Source organism: Oratosquilla oratoria, chromosome 15, assembly GCF_046742065.1.
Source record: "Oratosquilla oratoria isolate Oo_2021 chromosome 15, ASM4674206v1, whole genome shotgun sequence".
Taxonomy (NCBI): domain Eukaryota; kingdom Metazoa; phylum Arthropoda; class Malacostraca; order Stomatopoda; family Squillidae; genus Oratosquilla; species Oratosquilla oratoria.
Window position 1 is genome coordinate 45,174,039 of NC_134791.1, and position 27,511 is coordinate 45,201,549.

General features: G+C 38.8%; 1 protein-coding gene across 1 annotated transcript in view; it reads right to left on the minus strand.

Annotated features, from left to right (window-relative positions):
- Positions 1-27,511, minus strand: part of JMJD6 (Bifunctional arginine demethylase and lysyl-hydroxylase PSR) — a 123,298-nt gene that overhangs the window by 76,685 nt on the left and 19,102 nt on the right. Inside the window, exon 4 of the mRNA XM_076198860.1 lies at positions 7,329-7,525. Coding sequence (XP_076054975.1) covers positions 7,329-7,525 — 197 coding nt within the window. The remainder of the gene's footprint in view (positions 1-7,328; positions 7,526-27,511) is intronic.

The window sequence follows — 27,511 nt, forward strand, 5'->3', positions numbered from 1 at the left end:
TTCTCCATTCACCCCTGTCTTCTGTCCTCTCCTGTCCTTCCTCAACAGACATTCCCCTCTTCCCCAAAGGCCCCTTCACCCCATCCATCCACCTCATCCTAGGATGTCCCCTCATGTTCACTCCCTCCACATCTGCCTTCCATACCTCTTTTACTAGTTTTTCTTCACTCATTCTTTCCATGTGTCCAAACCATCCTAATACTCTTTCATCAACCCTATCTCCCAACTCCCTTTCCACCCCCGTTCTTCTCCTCACCTCCTCATTTCTCACTCTATCTAGCCTAGTAACCCCCATCATACTTCTCAGACGCCTCAGTGCGGAGGTAGCATAACAGACAGCATAACACAGTTGCAGCATAATAAATTAGCATAATTTCTCTATGAATAGAGATTTCCTCTACCACAGACACAATGTGTGGCTTTGGTCGGTAGGGGTGCCCCATATAGACCCTAAGTGTCAACTGCATGCTACTGAGCAGCTTTTAACCCCACAATAATATGCAGCCAATACCCCAGAGGGGGTACATACAGTATGTAGTAGCTGGCAAGGTGGTGCCATTGTTGTTAATACTAAGCACTTGGTGTACCAGTAAGAAGAGGTTAAGAAAACTCTTGTTCCTCAATTCTTACCTTCCCTCTTTATTAACACAAAATTATAACAAGTTTGTACGTAGGCAAGATGACTCGCTAGTGAACATAGTTTGAGCAAGAAAGGCACATTACACATCAGAGACAAGGGGTGACTATAGGTTACATAATGGTAATAGTAATGTGTCAATAACTCCCCCCCCCTCCAGTGACGAGGAGGAACAATGCATATTTTGATGGTTTCACATTGGTGAGTTGAATGACCTTTCTTGCTGGTGCAGGTATAGCTACTGGAGAGAATGTGTGACACCATACCATGGAACTTTGATGTCAGAGACATATGCGTGTCCAGTAGCTGACATCCATGATTCATGGGGCAGCCTGGCGGTCTGGCTGGCTGGCAGGGATCTGTAGACGGGTGGGCAGTCCGGCATTGGTGCCTGGGCGTCTGTCCAGCAGGGCAGGTGGCAGTCCAGGAGTGGCCAGCACTGATCCGTGGGCGAGGAGGCAGTGGTCCATGGCAGGCAGTGGCAGCTCAGCAAGCATTCCGGGGTAGGCAGTTGCAGCACTTGGACGCGTTGGCAGTGTCAGTTCAGGGGCGACGGCAGCAGTTGGAGACAGCAACAGCGACAGCTCCAGATGGCGGTGGTAGCTGGAGGCAGTGTTGTCGGCAGCTTGGGGCAGCAGTAAGTGAGGCGGGGCAGCAGTAAGTGAGGCGGGGCAGCAGTAAGTGAGGCCAGGCAGCTGGAGGCAGCAACAACGACAGCTCAGAACAGTGGTGGCGGTTGGAGAAAGCATTGTTGGCAGGTCAGGACATCGGGGCCAGCAGGCAGGGCAGTCTGGGACAGGCAGCAGAAATTCAGCAAGCGGTCTGGGACAGGCAACCAGCAGCCAGTGAGGTTAGCAATGGCGAGAACAGCTGCTCTGCAGAGTTACCATTTGTAGTAACCACTCCAAGGTCACCATTTGTAGTAGCTGGCAAAGTGGTGCCACTGTTGCTACTACTAAGCACTTGGTGGTAAAGTGTAGCAGAAAAAAAGAGGTTGAGAAAACCCTTATTCCTCAATTCTTACATAGTTGAGATGACTCGCTGGTGAACATAGCCTCTGAGCAAGAAAGGCACCCTACACATCAAAAACAAGGGGTAACTATAGGTTACATAATAGTATGTGTATATGTATATATATATATATATAAATATATATATATACACACACACACACATATCATATCTATATTATAAACAATATTTAATGTAATACAATATATATTTATATATACCCCATCTGGGGTATTAGCTGCAGTTTATTGTGGGATTAAAAGCTGCTCAGTAGCATACAGCTGATACTTTAAGGTCTATATGTAGTGGTATTGGGAGATCTCAACGCTAGGGTAGATGAACCATTAGATGGAGTTGTTGGGAATTGTGGAGTGCCAGGAAATATTTGTAGTGGAGAGATGATGGTGAAGATGTGTCTAGAAAGGAAGAAAGTCAAGCATAAGTACACATGGGAGAAGGTGGTGGATGGAAGGGTAGTAGATAGGGCTTTAGTTGTCTACATAGAGGTAACCAGAGGAGTAAGAAAAGTTTTGGATGTACATATTCTAAGGGGAGAGAGTGAGGGATTATCTGATAATTTTTTGAAAGGTAAGTTGTGAGTGGAGGATAGATGGAGAAAAAGAAAAGGACAGAAGGTAGGGAGGTGCTTACAGTAAACTCCTTAAAAAAGAAAAGGAGTATAAGAAGAAGCAGAGAGAAGAGTGGGAAGGAGTGAAGGATAGAGTTGAATTAGGGGGAAGGAGAAATGGGGATATTTCAAGGTGTGCAAAAATGGTGTGTGGAACAAGAACGATGATGAAATAAGCTTTCATACATTGGTTACAAACTAGGATGAGAGAATCATATGAGAAGTACAAATAAAAGAGAGGAAAAGTAAAGCATTAGATAAATGAAGCTGAGGAGAGCAGATTTGAAGTAAGAGTATGACAGAAAAATCTGAAAGTAATAAAAAGAGGTTTTGAAAGGAAATTAAGAGAGGAAGAGGAGGCAAATCAAGTAGAGAAGAAAAGCTAAAAGGTGCAGATGGAAAGATGATAATGGAAGAGGAGGCAGTAAGAGGAAGACAGAGCAATTTAGGGACTTGCTAAATGGAGAGGAGGATAGGGTGGGAAAAGTAGTTACAGTGGTATATGTATGTAGTAGAGCCTGTATTAGAATTAGAAATGGAGGGAGTAAATGGTTTGAGGTAAAGGTAGGACTTCATCAGGGAGGTGTTATGTCGCCTTGGCTGTTCAATTTATACATGGATGGGGTGGTGTGAGAGATAAACACAAGAGTAATGGGCTAGGGATTGGACATAGTTAAAGAAAATGGCGAAAAATGGGAGATTAGCCACTTGTTTGCTGATGACACTGCACTTGTAGCAGGATCAGAGGAAGGATTAAGGATGTTAGTGACAGACCTTGGGAAGGTGTGTGAAAGAAGGAAGTTTAAGATTAATGTGGGTTACAGTAAGGTCATGATATGTACAAGGGGAGAGGATGGCAGCAAAATGGAAGTGAATATTATGGGACAGAGACAGGAAGTGGATAGCTTTTGATACTTGGGTGCAAATGTGGCAGAAAAGAGAGGAGTGGAGGTAGAACATAGATTGAGAGAAGCAAGTAAATGCCTTCGGTGATTAAAAAATGTAATGAGAAATAGACATTTGGGAATAGATGCTAAGAGGAGATTGTATGAAGGAGTGATTGTGCCAACAGCACTGTATGAGGCAGAAACATGAAACATAAGAGAGGAAGAGTTTAAATGTGTTTGAGATGAAATGCCTCAAAAGTATGGTAGGGACTACTAGCCTGGATAGAATGAGAAATGAGATAAGGAGGACAGCGGGGTTGGAAAGGGAGTTGGGAGATACGGTTGATGAAAGAGTATTGGGATGGTTTAAACACATGGACTGTACTGAAAACTATACTTAACCCCTTCCATATGATGAGGCCTACGTAGGCGTCATGAGGACCAAGTGGGTACGCAAGGCTGCCATATCAGTGTCTTGATTATATTTATTGTAGTTGCACCTGTGTGACCCCCATACTCTGTAAACTGGCTTCATCATATTTTCTATGGTTATCAAAATTCACGGGTGAAAGAGAACGAGCAATACAGGGGTTACTTTATTTTTTATAATGAGAGTATTATGATGCAACATCGCATGTCTGCATTTTGTCCACTGCCCTAGGTCAGAGGCAGTGTTGCAAGTCACAGCACATCCATAGCAAGGCCGCTTCATTAAATCAGCGACCCCCCTCTCCGTCCCCTCAGGCAGAAAAGGAGAAGACTGGGAGAAATCCCTTTGGACTGCATCAAAATTTTTCTCACACATACTACCTCACCCCCTATACCCCCACCCATTCCACCTCATGCATCACATCATCCATATACAACCATTCTCCATTCACCCCTGTCTTCTGTCCTCTCCCGTCCTTCCTCAACAGACATTCCCCTCTTCCCCAACACCCCTCTCACCCCATCCATCCATCTCATCCTAGGTCACCCTCTCATGTTCACTCCCTCCACATCTGCCTTCCATACCTCTTTTACTAGTCTTTCTTCACTCATTCTTTCCATGTGTCCAAACCATCCCAATACTCTTTCATCTACCCTATCTCCCAACTCCCTTACCACCCCCGTTCTCCTCATTTCTCACTCTATCCAGCCTAGTAACCCCCATCATACTTCTCAGACACCTCATCTCAAACACATTCAAACTCCTCCTCTCTTATGTTCCATGTTTCTGCCCCCATACAGTGATGTTGGCACAATCACTCCTTCATACAGTCTCCTCTTAGCATCCATTCCCCAAATGTCTATTCCTCAGTACACTTTTCAATCCACCAAGGCATTTACTCGCTTCTCTCAATCTACATTCTACCTCCACCTCCACTCTACCCTTTCCTGCCACATTCACACCCAAGTATCTAAAACTATCCACTTTCTCCAGTCGCTCTCCCTTAATGCTCACTTCCAGTCTACTGCCACTTTCACCCATTGTACATCTCATCACCTTACTTTTACCCACATTTATCTTCAACTTTCTTCTTTCACACTCCCAAACTCTGTCACCAGCTTCCTCAATCCCTTCTCTGATCCTGCTACAACCACAGTGTCATTAGCAAACAACAGCTGGCTCACCTTCCACTTTTCTCCATTTTCTTTAAACATCTCCAATCCCTGACCCACTACCCTTGCATTTACCTCTCGCACCACCCCATCCATGTATAAGTTGAACAGCCAGGGCGACATAACACATCCCTGACGAAGTCCCACCTTTACCTCAAACCACTCACTCTTTCCATTTCTAATCCTGACACATGCTCTACTACTCTTGTAAAAACTCTTGACAGCTCTTAGAAGCTTTCCTCCTATCCTGTATATCTGCAAAACCTCCCACAGTGCCTTCCTGTCTACCATGTCATAAGCCTTTTCCAGATTCATAAAAGCCCAAAATACATCCTTACCTTTTTCACATATCTGTCTTACCACAAAAATCTGAAATATGCAACCTCTACCTGTCCTAAATCCACACTGTTCCTCATCAATCCCTCTGTTCCTCTCCTAATCCTCTCAACAAGATCCTCCCATAAGCCTTCCCAACTATACTTAACAAGCTAATCCCTCTGAAACTACTATAAATACTGTATACTATATATATATATATATATATATATATATATATATATATATATATATATATATATATATATATATATATATGTATGTATGTATGTAAAACAATGAATGGGCCCAGTTAACAGGTACACATTTTTATCAACCACAATTCACTTTATTTCTAAGCCATCAACCTCGAGAGACTCGAGAAGGCCTACAGAAATTGAAGCGTGGTACAACCAAGGACTCAAACCTGGGCTAGCATGTGAAAAGTGAGTGACTTAACAAGTGATAATGACTTAACCAACTGAAAGAGATGGCTCAATTGGTTAAGTCACTATCACTTGTCACGCGCTAGCCCAGGTTCGAGTCCTTGGCTGTACCATGTTTCAATTTCTGCATGTTGGCCTCCTCAAGTCTCTCGATGTTGATGGCTTAAAATTAAAGTGAATTGTGGTTAATATACATATACATACATACATATACCAAGGCTTTTACCCCCTTACAAGGGAGGTAGCCAAAAAGAAAAATGCATAAAATCATTCCCACCCTTTCCATCCCTAAATACACTTCACTCCCCTCCCCCTCCCATCTTAGCACCTCCTGGGTATACATATATACATACATATATATATACATACACACATGTACATAGAAAAAAATCTGAGTCTGTGATATTTAGCATTATCCTCATAAAAACAACCTTACCAAAAGGGTGTGTGATATTTTCAGCACCCATCATTTGTGTAGCTTAATTTTCAAAAATATGTATGCAATGACATTTTCTTGATCACCTCTAAAATCTAAAGACTACCAACAATGTATTAACATGAGTAACAATACTGGAAAAAATAAATAAATAAAGATAATATGAACAAATAAAAAAAGAAAATAAATAATTTGGTCATAATAACAAGGAGTGTTTGTATAGTTCCATTTCACAAGGTAAAAGGGAACAAATGCAAATGTAGTTTCAGAGAGATCAGTTTGTTGAGAGGAACAGAAGGAATAATTGTTGTGGTGCAATGTGGGTTTTGGAAATGTAGAGGGTGCATCGATCAAATTTTTGTAGTAAGGCAGATTTGTGAGAAGGCTTTGGTGGTGTCAGAGGGTCTAAGGCGGTGACAGTTTGGGAAAGTATGCGGGTGGTAGAAGTTAATGTAGGCAAAAGCAAGGTGACAAGATATTTTAGGGGAGAGGGTGGAAGCAAGTTGGAAGTCTTGAAGGAGGGAAGACTCAAGTAAGTGAATTAGTTTTAAGTATTTGGGGTGACATGTACCAGGAAATGAAAGAGTGGGGGCAGAGGTAAAGATCAAGAAAAGCAAGTAAATATCTTGGAGGAATGAAAAGTGTCATGAGAAATTGGTAACTGGGAATGGATGAAAAGAGATGATTATATGAAGGGGTGATTGTGCCTACAACACTGTAAGTGGAGACTGAACTTAAAAGAGGCAGAAAGGAGAACTTTAAATGTGTTTGAGATGAAGTGTCTGAGAAGTATGGTGGTGGTTACAAGAATGAATTGAGTGAGAAATGAGGAGGTAAGGAAGAGAGCAAGGATAGAATGGGATCTGGCAGATAGGGCTGGTGAAATATTGAGATGGTTTGGGCACATGGAAAGAATGAATGAAAGCAGAGGTGGATGGAGTGAACTTGAGGGGACAAAAATTAAATGGATGGATGGGGTGAGAGACTTTGAGCAAGAGGAAAATTCTGTTGGGTAGGGAAGGGAAAAGGCACAGGATAGGTGAGTAGAAAAGGGTTGTGTATGGACGATATTTTGATGCATCTCAATGGGATTTCTCCTTGTCTTCTCTATTTTTTGCACGAGGGGATGATGAAGGAGGGTTGCTATGTAAATGAACTGGCCCTCCTGTGGATGTGATGTGTTTTTCTGTATTGCTTCTGAACTGGGCCAAGATGACAGGGGAACAAATAGTGTATGGGAACAGACAGGGTGGGAGTGGGTGTATACCTTGGTAGGTTATACCTCCCATTGAGAGGAAAGTGGCCCTTGGTATATAAACAGATAGATAATAACTACAAAACAAAAACTGAGCAACTTTCATCATACCTTTTATGACCTTTTAGAAGGGTATTCCAAGCACTTGTACCCAATGGATCAATATGTATTCCTGTGCCTGACCTTCCTGGTCCCATTACAAACCATCGGTAAGGAGGCCGTCTTTCTTCCCCAGCATATTTGAATAAATCATCACGAAAATACTTTGGCACATCATAGTCTTGAAGTAACTTCTTCCTTCGTGGATGCTAGATAAAATAAAGACTGAATTTAACATCTCAACAGCAAAATGATGTCTTAAAATTACAATCATCATATCACCTTTCACTTAAAATTAATATACTTCTACTTAAAAGAGATACAAGTGGGTTTTGGATAGGATTGTGATGGGTAGAGGGTAGGAGCATGCCTTAGCTGACTACCTCCCTTTTAAAGGGGAAAGAGACCAATTAGTGTATTTTCAATATCTCATACTGGGGTATTGACTAGATGTTATTGTAGTGATTGCATGGTAACATGCAGCTAATGCTTAATAGACTTTTGTGGTCCTATGGACTGGAGCCACACTCGGAGGAATGATGCTACTTTTGTACCACAGCTGTCCCTCCTCTATGCTACTCATTTGAAATTGTCCTTCACCACTTTTATGACTACCTCTTATCCCTTATGTTGGTGGTGAATTCTGTCACCATGATTCCCATGAGAGTTGTCAAAGGTGAAAAGTGGGACAGAACTAAAGAACTAGGAATCCTGCTTCCTGAATGTTTATCCTATAAGAAGTCAAGGCATAGAAGGGTCTGTGAGAACTCCATCCAGAACCCTAAAATTTGGGCCATTAAGTATTCATGGTATAGATGTAAGCAAAAGTGAAGAGATATGCGGTATGTTTGACAAGGAATATGAATGTACTAGTATTAAAGGTCAGATATCAACAGATATACCATTCGCTAAAAATCATCGTATTGCTCGAAAAAGTATTTTAAAAGCATACAAATAAAGTTTTTACCTATTACAGAAGAATTTATTCAGAAAATTCACTTTTAATTGCGCCTCGCATACCACTTTTCCGAAGTCTAGATATTCAGAATAACAATATTGTTTGTTTGGCAACTGTGACGTCACGAACGCGGAATTCCCCGAACCTTTCCCGAAGCGCACGGGCGGAATGTTTCGAATAGCAGACGACGCAATGAAATGAAGACAAAACTGTTTTTTTGCCAAATTTGATAAGATGTAGATGGTGGAATTATATAGAATACTGTCAGTATGTTTTTTTTTATGTACATTAAACTGTAAATACAAAAAGTTATGGAAGTCTTGATATCTGACCTTTACAGGTCAGATATCAAGACTTCCGTGCGCTTCGGGAAAGGTTCGGGGAATTCCGCGTTCGTGACGTCACAGTTGCCAAACAAACAATATTGTTATTCTGAATATCTAGACTTCGGAAAAGTGGTATGCGAGGCGCAATTAAAAGTGAATTTTCTGAATAAATTCTTCTGTAATAGGTAAAAACTTTATTTGTATGCTTTTAAAAAGTATTTTTTCGATGATTTTTAGTGAATGGTATATCTGTTGATATCTGACCTTTAAGTGAAACAAAGTTGAAAAGGAGAGGTTATTCTGAGAGTGGGGGATGTGGTGGAGTGGGTTGGGAGTGATGTGGTTGCAAAGGGTGGGAAGGAGTGGCTCTGCTGGTGAAACTGGGATGGGAGTTGTGAATTCTTGAAAGTGTATATGGACCTCATAGTGAGAAAATTAAAGAGGAAAATAAGTTTTTTTGGATATATTTCAGGGAATAATTTTCCCAGTATCACATTGCAATTTGCAATGCATCTTTAGCCATTCACTACTTTTTTTTTTAATGAATCACAGTATGTTTATGGGTGAATTCATTCACATTCAGCTGGCCCTGTAATCTGAATCCCATAAGAAATACAGGAACAACATTTAACCCATTCCAGACTGATAATATTAATTTTAAAAATACATTCCCATTCAATTTAAGCAAGTTCCTTTGCATAATATATATATATATATCCATACATACATACTGGATGTCTTTGCTTTACAATTGTCATGATGTCACGATATGTCATGAAGATATGGAAGTGTAAAGTAGTAGCTTACATAAGTTGTTGTTGTTGTCGTTCACTAGACAGTCTGTCCGAGCAGTCCCGTCTCCCCAAGGAATGCCACAGCCGAAACTGGGTTTTCCCACAAATCCTTTATAGAGTGTATGTTGTGTTGTTTGCGTGCTTGATTATGTATAATGCAGTCTTCCATTATGTGTTGTATGGTATGGGGTGAAGTGTTACATCCTGGGCAGCTGTTCAAAATGCGGTCATCCAGCCTCTTCTGGTAGCTTAGAAGTGCTGGGTGGTGGCCGCACCGCAGTCTGGCCAGGTGGACTCTGTCCTTAGCGTCTACGTTGTGGGACCACCCCCCAACCCCAAGAGTTGGGGGCCAAACGGCGGCAACCAGCCCTGGCCACCGGCTCTACGCAGGTGGCACCGATCCCCAAGAGGAGCTACGACTGCCTTGGGGAGTACCACAATCCTTTTTCTCAATATGCTTACATAAGTTGTGTTAGGTGATGTTAGTCCACATATCCCTGCGAGAGTACACTAACTCTCCTTACTAGTTATCTTATGGTACATACATAAATTGATGTTGGATTTGACCATTACTAGGCTCCCTTAAGCTGGATAATGAGATACAGGACTATATAATTAGGTCACTTATGATAAATTTCCAGTTACAGGAAAGTTGCTGTGAAATATGGTGGAAGAGTACACAAATGGAGCAATTTGCAATATGGGACCAACGGTCACTACAACAACTATGGCATAGGGAAGTAGTGCCATCACAAATCGTGCTTAGTTCTTAGCAAGAATCAGATAAATAGCATATAAAATGTAAACCTTCTTCACACAAAAATAAAGTGGAAGGATTGTGTGAAACCAGGTAAATAGGAATACAGACTAAGCCTATGGATACAGCAAAATGGCACTGCCATTGGCACTTATATGCCAAACATACAAAAAGAGGGTTGTGTGTTCTGCCATCACATTTGTGCCCTTCTTCAAACCCCTAATATCCCCTCTGTACATATATTATCTAAGTAGCTATATTTAATAGGGGTGAATGGAGAATGGTTGTGTATGGATGATGCTGTGATGCATGAGGGGGAGTGGGTGGGGGATGGGGCTGAGGGAGTATGAATGAGAAATAAATTGACACAGCCTGAAGGGATTTCTCCCTGTCTTCTCCTTTTCTGCATGAGGGGACGGAGAGGAAGGGGGGGGGTCACTGAATTAATGAAGCAGCCTTGCTGTGGATGTGCTGTGTCTGATCCTGCTACAAGCGCAGTGTCAACAGCAAACAACAACTGGCTTATTTCCCACTTTTCTCCATTTTCTTTAACCATCTCTAATCCCTGACCCACTACCCTTGCATTTAACTCTTGCACCACCCCATCCATGTATAGATTGAACAGCCAGGGCGACATAACACATCCCTGATGAAGTCCCACCTTTACCTCAAACCATTCACTCTCTCGATTTCTAATCCTGACACAAGCTCTACTACTCTCGTAAAAACTCATGACTGCACTTAACAGCTTTCCTCCTTTCCCATATATCTGCGGTACCTTCCACAGTGCCTTCCTGTCTACCCTGTCGTAAGCCTTTTCCAGATCCATAAAAGCCCCAAAAAACATCCTTACCTTTTCCTATAGCTTTCTCACATATCTGTCTTGCCACAAAGATCTGATCTACACAACCCCTACCTGTCCTAAACCCACACTGTTCCTCACCAATTACTCCCTCTGTTCCTCTCCTAATCCTCTCAACCAAGATCGTCCCATATGCCTTCCCAACTACTCAACAAGCTGATCCCTCTGAAACTACTACACTCACACTTGTCCCCCTTTCCCTTGTAAAGCAGAGCTATACAGGCACTCCTCCAGTCCTCCGGCACTCTACCCTCTCTTAAACAAACATTAGATAACCTCACCTGCCAGTCCACCATAACTGTACCTCCTTTCTTCAGATATTCTGCATGGCATCCATCCAGACCAGGTGCCTTACCTGCTTTCATCATCTTAACAGCTGCTTTCATCATCTTAACAGCTGCTTTCACTTCATCCTTCTCTATTTCTCCTTCATTTTCCTCACTCTTTCATTTTCTTAGCGATTCCCACTGCAACTACCTTTCCCTCCCTATCCTCCTTCACATTTAGCAACTCCCTAAAATACTCTGCCCACCTTCCTCTCACTGCCTTCTCTTCCATTATCATCTCTCCATCTGCACCTTTTACCCCCTTCTCTCTACTTGATTTGCCTCCTCTTCCTCTTGTAATTTCTTTCCAAAACATCTTATTACTTTCAAAATTTTCTGTTATACTCTTACCCCATTTCACATATGCTCTCCTCTTTGCTTCCTTAATCTTATGCTTAACTTCCCTTCTCTTTAATTTGTACCTCTCATATGATTCCCTCATCCTAATTTGTAGCCAATCTATGAATGCCTGTTTCTTCTCTTCTACACCCTTCTTTGCTTCCTCATCCCACCACTCACTACCCTTCCTTCTATTTCCTCCCGCCCTCCTTGTTTCACACACCATCTTTGCACACCTTATGACTCCATCCTTGAACCATTCCCATCCCTCCTCCACTCCTAGTTCTACTCTATCCTTCACTCCCTCCCACTCCTCTCTCAGGTTCTTCTTATACTCATACTCCTTTTCTTTCTCATTTAAGCAGTTCACTCTAAGTACCTCCCTAACTTCTGCCCTTTTCCCCTTTTTCCACTTCTCCTCTCTCAATCTACCTTCCACTAGAAAATGATCTGATATTCCCCCCACTCTCTCCCCTTAGAACATGTACATCCTTAACTCTTCCTACCATACTCCTGGTCACTACTATATAGTCCATTAATGCTCTATCTGCCACCCTTCTGTCCACTACCTTCTCCTATGTGTACTTATGCTTGACTTTCTTCCTAAACACTGTACTTGCTATCAACTCTCAAGACATCACCATCAATTCTCCACTATGATCTTTACCTGGAACTCCATACTTCCCAATCACTCAGTCTATTTGTTCATTTCCTACTCTAGCATTACAGTCTCCCAATACAACTACATTGACATTTCTCCCTAATCCCTCTATGCACTCATTTATATCTACCCAAAAAGCCTCCCTTTCCTCTATGCTCTTCTCACTACCAGGCCCATACGCACTTACAAAAACCCACATCTCCCTTCCCAGCTTCACCTTCATCCACATCAACCTTGATGAAACCTCTTTCCACTCCACTACACACTTACTTATCTCTTCACTTACAAGTATAGTCAACCCTTCTCTCCCTTGTCCCCTCTTCACTCCTGAGTACCTTCCAACTACACTCCCAAATTCACACTCGCCCTTCCCTTTCATTTTAGTTTCACTCAAAGCCAGCACATCCATCTTTCTTCTCACAAATATACTGCCTATCTCTTCCCTTTTACTCTCATCTGTACCATATCCATGCACATTAAAAGACCCAAACCTTAGGGTACTGGTTGGAAAACTCCCAGACCCACTTATGCCTTTACTTTTTTTAGGAATATCCCCTTTGGAGGTACAGGATGCAGGACTACTAATCCCATCCCTCATCCCATTTTTTTGTGGCCTCTTACAACTCAAGTGGAAAGACTTGGTGGTAGCATTCTCTTCCCCCACCACAGGGTAGGCGAAAAAAGGAAATGAATATTTAGAGAAATGGTACAGGACAGTAACAAGGTGTTGGGGGACAGTCGTAATATAAACCAATATATAAGGGAGGAAATAAAGAAAATCCAACAAATCATAGACCAGTATCCCTTCCAAGCACAATTGCAAAAATATGTGAAAGAGTTACTAAAAAAGGGACTAAACACTTGGAAAAGAACAAAATATTAAACCCCAACCAATTTGGATTTAGAAGCAGATCATGTACTACAAACTTAATATGCTTTTACTCCAGATTGCTAGACATAATACAAGAAAGAGATGGCAGGGCAGATTGTGCCTTCCTGGACCTACATAGGGCTTTCAACAAAGTACCACACAAAAAACTACAAAGAAAAATTGAACTAATAGGTGGAATACAAGGAAAATTATTGGAATGGATGGAAGGGTTCTTCAAAGGAAGAAAAATGAGAGTGATACTTAGAGAAAAGAACTCAAAATGGGTAGACATGATAAGTGGAGTACCCCAAGGCTCTGTGTTGGCTCTGATGTTTGCTATTTATATAAATGACATGGATGAAGGAATTAAATGCTACATAAACTTCTTTGCAGATGATGCAAAACTATTGAAGAGAGTAATGAAGACTGTAAATCTTTTCAAGGAGACCTGGACAAAGTCTGGAATTGGAGTAAAATGAACAAAATTAATTTCAACATGAAAAAATGTAGTGTAATGGAATTTGGAAAAAGCAAAAAATAGAATATCCAGTAAATACAAAATTGGAACAAAAGTTACAAAAGTAAATTCAGAGACACACCTAGGAGTGATCATTTCAAATGACATGACACCAGACAAACATGTAAACAAAATAGTTGGAGAAACCTACAACCTACACCGATAAGACCAAAATTAGAGTATGCAGTGTCACTATGGAGAGAGAGAGAGAGAGAGAGAGAGAGAGAGAGAGAGAAAAAAGCACTAACAGAGATGGAACCAACACTCAGCATGTTGACATACGAACAAAGATTGGACAAATTAAACTTATCAATTCTGGAGCAAAGAAGAGAAAGGCAATTTGATATCCATATATAGAATTATGAAAGGGATGGAAATCCTTGACAGGGATGATCTACTTAAATGGGACAGAAGAAATACAAGGGGACACAAGAAGAAACTTAAGGACAGTTACAGAAGAGATCTGAAAAAGAATAGCTTTCCACAGAGTGATAGATACATGGAATAAATTGAAAGAGAAAACAATGAGTGCTAAAACTATACACGACTTTAAGAAAGAACTGGATGCGGAAAGATACAACTGCGGGTCTCTACGAGCATAGCTCCTCCCGCAAAATACAACTAGGTAAACACACACACACAAATATATATTTGTGTGTATGAATATATATACATATATATATATATATATCTATATATATATATATATATTTACACACACAAAAAAAAAATATATATAAAATAATAAATAAAAACTATAATAATGTAAACAAATAAAATACATAAATAAATGCATAGGTATAGTTAAAATGATAAACAAACAGGTAAATAGTAAATAATAAATTGACATATAACTAATGATAAATGAAAATCAGACAGACAAATGATAACAAAACAGAAACAAGTAATATTTGACATATAACTAATGATAAATGAAAATCAGACAGACAAATGATAACAAAACAGAAACAAGTAATATAAGATAAATTATAATCATTACAGCATCTTACTTAGGTATTTATCTAAATGATTCTTAAAGCTTCGAACTGAACTACATTGCACTACCTGTGCAGGAAGTTTATTCCATTCATTAACTACACGGTTGGCAAAGTTGTTTCTACCTACTTCCAAATTGAATCTATTTCCGGACACTTTGAGACCATTGTTTCTTGTCTGATTCTCATTCAATGTGAAAATTTGGTCACTTTTGATGTTGTCAATTCCCTTTAAAATCTTAAAGACCTGTATCAAGTCACCTCTGAGTCTACGCTTTTTTAGGGAAAACAGATTCATGTGCTTTAGTCGATTTTCGTATGATTTATTTTTGATGTTTGGAATCAGTTTTGTGGCTCGCCGTTGTACTTTTTCCAGTCTGTCAATGTCTTTAATGAGATTCGGTGACCATACGGAAACAGCATATTCCAAATGTGGACGAACTAACGATTTATATAGCTTGTTAATGAGTGATGGACTTTTGAAATCAAAAGATCGCACAATCAGTCCCAGAATCTTATTTGCTTTCTCAGAGGCTGAAATACATTGCTTGGATGATTTGAGGTCGTTACTGATAATTACACCGAGATCTTTTTCACTATCCACTTTTGTTAACGAATTTCCAAATAACTTGTCAAAATATTCCATTTCTCTTCTACTGTTGTATCTTTTGTGTATTCTTTCCCAGTTTTCATTTTGGAAGAATTCTCTTATTTTATCGAAATTTGTTTTTTCATACATCAATCTTCCTTTTCTATATTGTTCATTTCTTTTCATGTATTTTTTCTCAGTTCTAGTTCTATCAATATGTGGTCACTTTTACTTATTGGTGCCTGGTATTCTATCTTTTCCACTATTTCAGGTTCTGATGTGATTATTAGGTCTAGTCTCAATGGTTCTTCTTCATTTCTATACCTAGTGTTCTCTTGAATCCATTGTGTCATTGTGTGGTCAATAATCATCTCAAGTAGAACATTTCCCCATGAGTCTTCTCCACCCTTTACTGTCATCTCTTCCCAGCAGACTTCTTTGCAATTAAAGTCGCCCATCATAACTATTCTTCCTCTATCTTCCATTATCTTGTTTAACCCCTTCCATACGGTGGCGCAAACGTAGGCGTCATGAGGAGCAAGTGGATACGTGAGGCTGCCATATCGGCGTCTTGATTATATTTATTGTAGTTGCCCCTCCGTAATGACATACTCTCTAAACTGTCTGTAATCACATTTTCTATGGTTATCAAAATTCACGGGTGAAAGAGAACGATCGATATAAGCGGTGACTATATTTTATGATGCGAGTATTATTACGACACGTCGTACGGCTGGCATCGGCTGCTGCCCGCGAGATTTAATGCCCGTACTGAAGAGGTTAATGTTATTCTTGTGTCTTCTAACATACTTTTATGTTCACTCTCTTCCCACAAGGCTGTTTTTGGGGCACGTAGTTTATTACAAAATTTCTGCTCTTCTTATCTCTGTCTTCTACTTCTATCATAATCATCTCTACTCTATTTTTTCCATATGTGACACTCTTCACGTTTATATCCTTCTTAGTCAGGAACATAACTCCACCCCCTTGTTTTATCTCTCTGTTTCTAATCCAATAATTATATGCATTGTGTCCTATGCTGTTGGGTGGTAGTGGACCTTTTAGTTTTGTTTCTACAATTCCCATTATGTCCGGTTCTTTTTCCTTCAGATACTCGTTCAGTTCATTCAGTCCTGTTATTAATCCATCTATATTTGTGTAGGACACTCTTAACTTTTTGTTATTTCCATTGTATTTTTTGTTTCTGTTATGGTCCATTTCCTCACTTTCATATTCACTACTCTCCAATAGAATTCTTTTTTGACTCCGTTCTGTTCTCGTTTTTTTCTTTAGCTTCTTGCCTTTTCATTTTTTCTTCCTCTCTTTCCTCTTTATTCATTTCTCTTTTTATCCATACCTTTATATATTGTTCACTTGCTGCTAGTTTCTCTGTTTTTGCTAAGATATTCTCTGCTGTTGTTTGTTTAATCTTAATTGGTCTGGTCTTATCTGTACTATATTTTCTGAGTATAAACATCTCTTCAATTTGTTTCATGATTTCAGGTTCATCTTCCTGAACTAATTCTAGTAAACTGTTTACTTTTTCTTTTTCCTCTTTAATTCTTGTGGTTCTATTTTGGTTAAATTTCTCTTCCATTCCTAATATAAATACGTTTCTTTTTGTCTGCTAAGTCTCTTACTATATTCTCCTTCTGTCTCATCACTTTAATAACTGAGTCTTCAGTTTGTTCTTTCATTTGTTGCTTAATTGTGTCAGTAAATGCAACTTTACTGTTTTCTTGGATTTTTTCCAGCCCTGTGCTTCCTTTGCTATGGCCTCTTTATTGTCTTTATTATTCCTCTTTAATTCCTCATTCTCTTCTTTAACTTCTTTTAACTGTCTTTTTAATTCTTCTATTTCTAAAGTTAAGTTTTTGTTCGCCTTCTCTAGTTCTTCCCATCTTTCAACTCTCTGCGCAATCTTGGCTAAGTTACCGAACCTATTTTCCCAATGCTCGGTCATTTTATCAAGTTTGTCCTCTATCAAGTTTGTCCGTGGACTAAGTCGTTTCATTTTGTAGGGTCAGGATGGCGTAGTGGTACGGTCCTTGTCTTGTAAAGACGCAAGCCGCTCAGGCAAGGGTTCGAATCCCAGCAGAAGAGTTTAATATATATATGTATATATATATATGTATATATATATATATATATATGTGTGTATATTACAAAGGATTACAAAGGCGGAGCATGCCGACAGGAGACCTTTTGATCCATATCTAGGTCGGATGCATGTAAGAGAGCCCACAAGATATGGAAACTTACTCGATCTTTTGATCACTAGCCGCGAAAGCATGGTATGTGATGTAGAAGTCGGTGAATCTGTTGCAAATAGCGATCACAACTTAGTCAGATTCAAACTCCTAAACAATTTTAGAATAGATACTTGTGCTTCTAAAATACCCGATTTCAGTAAAGCTCAGTTCATAGGACTACGTCAGGAGCTTCAGCTTACAGATTGGGAGGCAAAATTAAACGAAAGGCCTGTAGATCAGATGTGGGAAATATTTCAAAATACGCTCACTAAGATGATTCAAACTTACATTCCTTTTAAGGACAGACGTCCCCCAAATCAGGCTCGCCCAAAGTGGCTCGACAAAGAAACTGAAAAAAGTATTGCTAAAAAGAGACAGGCTTATAAGAAATATAAGTGCTCGGGTGCATCTAATGACTATGAAAGTTATGTATCAATACAGAGAGATTTAAAAAAGACAATAAGAAAAAGAAAACGACAATACGAAATGAACATCGCTGATAAATCCAAAGAGAATCCCAAAGAATTCTATAGTTACATTAGAGATAAAAAGGTTGTTAGGAATCACATTGGTCCACTATTATCTGCTGACGGTCAACTTGAGTATTCAAATGAAGGAATGTGTAATATCTTAAACAATTATTTTAGCTTGGTATTCGTAAACGAAACACCTCAAAGTGAATTCCAAACTGAAACCTGTGAAAAGTCTGGGGTAAACTTACTACGGTAAATATAACAAACAAAAAAATTAAAAGGTGTATAGACAAACTCAAGGTTAATAAAACACCAGGGCCTGACGGTTGGCATCCAAGAATCTTAAAGGAAATGAAAAATGAGATTGTTGTTCCATTAGAAATTATTTTCAAGAAATCCATCATATCCGGAGATGTCCCAAGAGAATGGAAGCTAGCTAACTTTACTCCCATATTCAAAAAAGGTGACAAAAAGAAACCAAATAACTATAGGCCTATAAGTTTGACTTCAATTGTAGGAAAAATAATGGAAACTATCATCAGAGATGCTATCAAATATCATTTAGAAAGTAACTGTTTGATAAATGATAGCCAGCATGGTTTCGGACGGAAACATTCTTGCGTGACTAACTTACTCGAATTCTACAACACGGTTCTCTCGAATTATGACAAAAGAAACAATATAGATTTAATATATCTAGACTTTGCAAAAGCTTTTGATACCGTCCCACACGGAAGACTACTTACTAAACTAGCTTTGCATGGAATAAGTGGTAGCCTAATAGGTTGGACTAGTAATTGGTTGAATGGTCGAAAACAGAGAGTTGTTTTAAATGGAAAAACTTCTGGATGGAAAAGTGTTGCAAGTGGAGTTCCTCAGGGTTCCGTTCTTGGGCCACTTCTATTCATAGTATATATAAATGATATAAACCATGGACTAAAATCTACTGTTTCCAAATTTGCTGATGATACAAAACTGTGCAGAGTGGCAAATGATCACTCAAACCAATTTGATATTCAAGAAGATTTAGATAAATTACAGCAATGGTCTGAAAAGTGGCTAATGAAATTTAACATAAGTAAATGTAAGGTAATGCACATAGGTAAAAATAACAGTAAGTACGATTACAAGTTATTTGGAAATTCGTTAACAAAAGTGGATAGTGAAAAAGATCTCGGTGTAATTATCAGTAACGACCTCAAAGGAGTTAAAAGACAAAAGAGATAAAGCTTGGACCAAATGGAAGAGATACAAAAGACCTGAAAAATGGAAAATATATACTTGTTATAGAAATGAATATGTACAAGTGTGCAGAGACAAAAAAAAAAGAAAACATGAAAAAGATGTCATAGAAAAATGTAAAGATCAACCAAAACTATTTTACATATTTGTAAACAACTGAAAAACAAGCAAGAATTAGAGAAATTACGACAAGGAGGAGTTGAATACACAGAGGAAATAGAAATGGCAGAAATTATGAACAAGCATTTTAAATCGGTGTTTACAAGGGAGAACATACAACCTGGAGAGATCGAATGGGATGAGAAAGTCCCGACTATGAAAGAAATAGAAGTAACAAAGAATGAAATAATGAAACACTTGAGTAATCTTTATGTCAGAAAATCGCATGGACCAAATGAAATTGCAAACTAGATTTTGAAAGAATGCAAGAATGAACTGGCAGACAAAATACAAAGCATAATAAACAGTTCCTTGAAAGAAGGAAAAGTTCCAAAAGATTGGAAAAGAGCAAATATAGTATCTATATACAAAGGAGGAAATAAAGAAGACCCTACAAACTATAGACCAGTCTCTTTAACAAGTACAATAGTAAAAATCTGTGAAAGAATTATCAAAAGTAGATGGGTAAAATATTTAGAAAAAAACAACGTACTAAATCCAAGGCAGTTTGGATTCAGACAAGGACGATCATGCGTCACCAATTTAATATGTTTCTATTCAAGGCTAATGGATATAATACAAGAAAGAGATGGATGGGCTGATTGTGCATTTCTAGACCTAAAAAAAGCTTTTTGACAAAGTACCACATAAAAAGTTACTTAAGAAATTAGAAACTGAAGGAGGAATACAGGGCAAACTACTTAAATGGATGGAAGATTTTTGCAAGAAAGAAAAATGAGAGTAGTGATAAGAGACAAACACTATCTGGGATGAAGTAATAAGCGGTGTTCAACAAGGAACAGTTTTGGCCCCAATAATGTTTGCTATATATATTAATGATATGGATGAAGAAATTGAAAGTTACATGAGCTTCTTTGCAGATGACGCAAAACTGTTAAAAAAAGTGAACATGGAAGAAGATTGTGAGTCACTACAGAATGATCTCAATAAAGTATGGGAATGGAGTAGGAAGTGGGAGATGGAGTTCAATACCAAAAAGTGTAGTATAATAGAATTTGGAAAAAGCAAAAAAAGAATAGAAGGATCATATAAATTGGGAGAAGGAATAAAAAAAGTAGAAAATGAGAAGGACCTGGGAGTCATTATTATGAATAATATGTCACCTGAGAAACATATAAACAAGATTTTTGGAGAAACTTATAACTTAATAAGAACAATCAAAGTGGCATTTACATACCTGGATGAAGAAATGAAGAAAATATTAATCACTTTGATAAGACCAAAATTGGAATATGCAGCAACGATGTGGTCACCAAATACAAAAAAATGTATAACAAAACTTGAAAGAATACAAAGAGCAATTACAAAATTGGCACCAACACTCTCAAAACTATCATATGAAGAGAGACTAGCAAAACTTGAGCTACAGACACTAGAGCAAAGAAGAGAGAGAGGAGATTTGATAACTATTTACAGAATCATGAAAGGCATAGAAATTATTGATAGAGAGGATCTAATAAAATGGGAAGAAAGAAATACAAGAGGACAACTAAAGAAAATCAAGACAGTTATAGAACAGATCTGAAAAAGAATAGCTTTCCTCACAGAGTAATAGACATTTGGAACAAGTTAGATGAGAAAGTAGTGTGTGCAAAAACAATACATGAATTTAAAAATAGTTTAGATAAAATAAGATATAAAGATGGGACACCACGACCATAGCTCCTTCCCGTAAAATACAACTAGGTAAATACACACACACACATATATATATATACACACACACACATATATCTATACAACAAAACAGACTTTACAAAACTAAAGACATTCTTCCGGAATGCAAACTGGGAAATATTTTACAGGGAAGAAACAACAGTGGAAGAGAAATGGAATATATTGATGGAAAACTACAATGAAGGTGTAAACAGGCATGTACCAAGACAAAAGCGAGAGAGAGAGTACATTAAATGTTGGTTCAACAAAAGATGCAGTGAGGCAAAAGACAGAAGGGACAAAGCTTGGAAAAAGTGGAGAAAAGACAAAAAACAAAGCAAATGGCAAATTTATGTTAACTATAGAAATCAGTATGTCAATGTGAGAAGAGAGGAAAAAAGGAACCATGAGAAGGATATTATAGACAAATGCAAAGAGCAACCCAAACTTTTCTATCGGTATGTGAATGGTAAACTTAAAAACAAACAGGAAATGGTGAAACTATGCCAAGGAAACATAGAATACACAGAAGATTTAGAGATGGCCGAAGTCATGAACAATCACTTTAAATCCGTTTTCACCAGAGAGAAAATACCAAATTGTGACATAGATAAAAACAAGAAATCTCCCCTCATGAATGAGTTTACAGCATCACTAAAGGAAATATCAGAACATCTATCAAGGCTGGATGTCAGAAAATCACATGGCCCGGATGGTATTGCAAATTGGATTCTAAAGGAGTGCAAAGAAGAACTAACAGACAAAATACACATTTTAATAAACAGCTCACTCAAAGAAGGAAAGATACCCGAGGACTGGAAAAACGCTAACATTGTACCAATACACAAAGGAGGAAACAAAGAAGAACCCACCAACTATAGGCCAGTATCACTAACAAGCACCATAGCCAAAATTTGTGAGAAAATAATCAAGAATAGATGGGTAAAACATCTGGAAGACAATGACATATTAAACCCAAGACAATTCGGATTCAGACAAGGAAGATCATGCTCCACAAACTTAATATGCTTTTACTCAAGACTAATAGACATAGTGCAAGAAAGAAATGGATGGGCTGATTGTGCATTCCTAGACTTGCAAAAAGCCTTTGACAAAGTACCACACAGAAAACTACTAAAAAAACTGGAACACATAGGAGGAATACAAGGAAACCTACTAAAATGGATAGAGGACTTTCTGACTGGTAGAAAGATGAGAGTAGAGCTCAGAGAAAAATATTCAGATTGGAAAGAGGTGATCAGTGGAGTACCGCAAGGATCTGTGCTGGTACCAATAATGTTTGCTATCTATATGAATGACATGGACGAGGACGTGAACTGCTACATGAGCTTCTTTGCCGATGACGCCAAACTGCTAAGGAAAATAGAAACTGAGGAGGACTGTGAAGCACTGCAGGAAGACCTAAATAGGGTATGGAACTGGAGTCAAATGGGAAGTGGACTTTAATACTAAGAAGTGTAGCATAATGGAGTTTGGAAAAAGCAAAAACAGAATATCAGGAAAATATACAATTGGAACCAAAGAAGTAAAGAAAGTAGGATCCGAAAAAGATTTGGGAGTAATTATCACGAACGACTTGTCCTATGATATACAGATTAACAAAATTGTCGGGGAGACTTACAACTTGCTAAGATCAATAAAAGTGGCGTTTACATACTTGGACGAAGACATGATAAAAAAAATATTGGTTACATTGATAAGGCCTAGATTAGAGTATGCGGCGACATTGTGGTCCCCCAGTACCAAAAAGAATATAAAGAAAATAGAAAGAATCCAAAGGGCAGCTACAAAAATGGCACCTGCACTTGCAAACCTATCATACGAGGAGAGATTGGCTAAACTGGAGTTACCGACACTGGAGCAAAGAAGAGAGAGAGGTGACCTATTGACCATCTACAGAATCATGAGAGGCACAGAGGTACTCGATAGAGAGAACTTACTTAACTGGGACAAAAGAAACACAAGGGGACATGGAAAGAAAATCAAAAAACATAGCTATCTATAGAAGAGAACTGAAGAAAAACAGTTTTCCTCATAGAGTTTTGGACACTTGGAACAAACTGGACAATGAAATAGTATGCGCAAAAACCATTCATGAATTTAAAAACAAACTAGACACTGCAAGATACAAAGGCGGGACATCACGAGCATAGCTCCTCTTCCCGCAAAATACAACTAGGTAAATATATATATATATATATATATACAGACGCTCCTCTACTTACATTCATTCATTTTACGTTTTTTCGATTTTACGTTTGAACTGTAAAAAAAAAAAAAAGCGCGCTCTCCGTAGTTCAAACGATACTTGCGCATGACGCTGCGTCCATTGTTTACATTTCACAAACGATAAACTGATAATGCCTAGCCTCATCCTCCTCCCCCCCTCCTTCACCATCTCAATTTATGTTGCTTGAATTTAATTTAATTGAAATTAATGTTATTACTTTACAATGTTATGTGTATAATTAATGATTTAGGGGTGTTTTATAAGATACGGTAATAGAATTTACGGATGTATAGTACAGTAACAACTTACGTTCATTTTCAACTTACGTTCGGCCTTTCGGTATGTAACTAAAACATAAGTTGAGGAGCGTCTGTATACATATATATATATATATATATATATATATATGTAGAGACATTGGGACAAATTATGGGAAAGGTGGAGGGGGAAACACGGGTCTTTATCTGATTATCGAGTTTATTCCTGACCGGTTTCGCTTACAATAGCTTCTTCAGAGGAGTGTTACTCTGGGTCGAAGTTGGCGGTGTATATAGTGAGTCAGGCCCACGTTCCCTCCTTGTGGAATGGTTGCTGGTTCCAGTACATGTCAAACAGCACCGGTACAATATGATACAATAATAGTAATATAATAATAATACAACACAACACGATCTATGATACAATATACAATATAAATTATAATATATAATATAATATACCAAATCATATCATGGTATATCACATTATAATACAACATAATAATTAGCATCGATACATAATCAATAATAATAAGAATAAATATGAAAATAAATGTCATCGTGATATTTTGTCACCGTGTTATGTCTGAGTTGTCCTGGGCGTCTTTCATTCCGTCCACTCCATTTCTCCCATCTCCCGGCCCGTGCTGTGTCCGGCAGTCATGTGTGATGTTTCAACTGTTCCAGTATGACACCTCAAACAGCATCGGTATAACATATGATAATAATAATAATAGTACTAATAATAATAATAATAATAATAATAATATTATATATTATATTGTATGTTATTATTTTTACAGTATTATTATTATTATTATTATTATTATTATTATTATTAGTACTATTATTATTATTATCATATGTTATACCGATGCTGTTTGAGGTGTCATACTGGAACAGTTGAAACATCACACATGACTGCCGGACACAGCGCTATTGCATTAAGTTCTGCCACAATCTTGGTGATATGCAAGTGCAAACTATCCAGAAGATTCAGCAAGCCTTTGGCGATGAAGCCATGGGAATAACACAGATAAAGGAGTGGTATAACCGCTTCAAGCAAGGACAAACCTCAGTTGAGAGCAAGCCACGGTCTGGCAGGCCATCCACCAGCAGAAACGAAGAATTCATTGCGAATGTTCGTCGAATAGTGGAGGACGACCGTCGTATAACCATCAACGAGATTGTCGAAGAAGTAGGAATAAGCACAGTATCAGTTCATACAATTTTAACTGAAGATTTGGCCATGCGACGAGTGTCTGCAAAATTTGTTCCAAAGTTGCTGGTGGAACAGCAGAAACAACTCCGCCTGGAAATTGCACAAGACCTGCTTGACTGTGCTAACAGTGATTCTGACTTCATGAAGACCATCATCACTGGTGATGAGACATGGGTGTATGGATACGACCCGGAAACAAAATTTCAGTCATCACAATGGAAGCATCAGACATCACCAAGACCAAAAAAAGCACGACAGGTTCGGAGCAACGTCAAGGTAATGTTGACATGTTTTTTTGACTCCAGTGGTATTGTGCATCATGAATATGCACCAGCAGGACAAACAATTAATAAGGAGTAATATCTGGAAGTTATGCAACACCTTCGCGATGCTGTGTGACGAAAACGACCGCAAATGTGGGCTGTGCACAACTGTCAACTTCACCATGACAATGCACCTGCTCATTCTGCCCACCTGATCCAAGCTTACCTGGCCAAAAACAATACTCTACTTGTTTGGCACCCTCCCTACTCTCCAGACGTGGCACCTTGTGACTTCTGGCTCTTCCCTAAACTGAAAACAACCCTTAAAGGGAAGCGCTTTGAGTCGAGAGAGGAAATTATGAGAAAAACGATGGCAGAGCTCTACAACATTCCAATTTCGGCATTCCAGAGATGTTACCAGCAGTGGCAGCACTGCTGGGAGAAGTGTGTGCACTCCCAAGGGGAGTACTTTAAAGGTGATTGAATAAAAGTTTTGAAATGTACACAAATCTTTTCTTTATGGACCAAGGTCGGATACTTTTTGAATGGACCTCGTATATACATACATATATATATACATACACACACACACACACATATATATATACAGACGCTCCTCAACTTACGTTTTAGTTACGTTCCGAACGGCCGAACGTAAGTTGAAAATGAACGTAAGTTGTTACTGTACTATACATCCGTAAATTCTATTACCGTATCTTATAAAACACCCCTAAATCATTAATTATACACATAACATTGTAAAATAATAAAATTAATTTCAAATGAATTAAATTCAAGCAACATAAGCCTTTTCCAGATCCATAAAAGCCCAAAAAACATCCTTCCCCTTTCCTATAGCTTTCTCACATATTTGTCTTACCACAAAGATCTGATCTACACAACCTCTACCCATCCTAAATCCACACTGTTCCTCACCAATTACTCCCTCCATTCCTCTCCTAATCCTCTCAATCAAGATCCTCCCATAAGCCTTCCCAACTACACTAACAAGCTAATCCTTCTGAAACTACTACATTCACACTTGTCCCCTTTTCCCTTGTAAAGTGGAACTATACAGGCACTCCTCCAGTCCTCTGGCACTCTACCCTCTCTCCAGCAAACATTAAATAACCTCACCAGCCAGTCCACCATCACTGTACCTCCTTTTTTTAGACATTCTGCATGGCATCCATCCAGACCAGGTGCCTTACCTGCTTTCATCATCTTATCAATTGCCTTCACTTCATCCTTCCTTCTTTCTCCTCCATTTTCCTCACTCATCACTCTCATTTTCTTAGCATTTCCCACTGCAATTATCTTTCCCTCCCTATCCTCCTTCACATTTAGCAACTCCCTAAAATATTCTGCCCAACTTCCCCTTACTGCCTTCTCTTCCATTATCATCTCTCCATCTGCATCTTTTACCTTTTCTTCTCTACTTGATTCACCTCCTCTTCCTCTCTTAATTTCTTTCCAAAACATCTTTTTATTACTTTCAAAATTTTCTGTCATACTCTTACCCCACTTCACATCTGCTCTCCTCTTTGCCTCCTTTACCTTTTGCTTTACTTCTCTTTTCTTTTCTTTGTGCCTCTCATATGACTCCCTCGTCCTATTTTGTAACCAATCTGTGAAAGCTCGCTTCTTCTCTTCTACAACCTTCTTTGTTTCCTCATCCCACCATTCACTACCCATCCTTCTATTTCCTCCTGTCCTTCTTGTTCCACACACCATTCTTGCACACTTTGTGACTCCCTCCTTGAACCATCCCCATTCCTCCTCCACACCTAGCTCTACTCTATCCTTCACTCCCTCCCACTCCTCCTTCAGCTTCTTCATGTACTCCTTCTCCTTTTCATTTAAAGAGTTCACTCTAAGCACCTCCCTACCTTTTGTCCCTTTCCTCTTTCTCCATCTATCCTCCACTCTCAACTTACCTTCCACCAAAAAATGATCTGATATTCCCCCACCCTCTTCCCTTAGCACATGTACATCCTTAACTCTTCCTATCATAATCCTATTTACCACTACATAATCCATCAACACCCTATCTACCACCCTTCCATCCACCACTCTCTCCCATGTGTACTTATGCTTGACTTTCTTCCGAAACACTATTTGCTATCATCAACTCTCTTTTTAGACACATTTCCACCATCAAATCTCCACTACAATTCTTTCCTGGAACTCCACATTTCCCAACCACTCCATCAATTGGACCATTTCCTACCCTAGCATTAAGGTCTACCAGTACTATTACATTGACATTTCTCCCTAAATCCTCTATGCACTCATTTAAATCTATCCAAAAGGCCTTCCTTTCTTCTACACTCTTCTCACTACCAGGCCCATATGCACTTACAAAGACCCACATCTCCTTTCCCAGTTTCACCTTCATCCACAT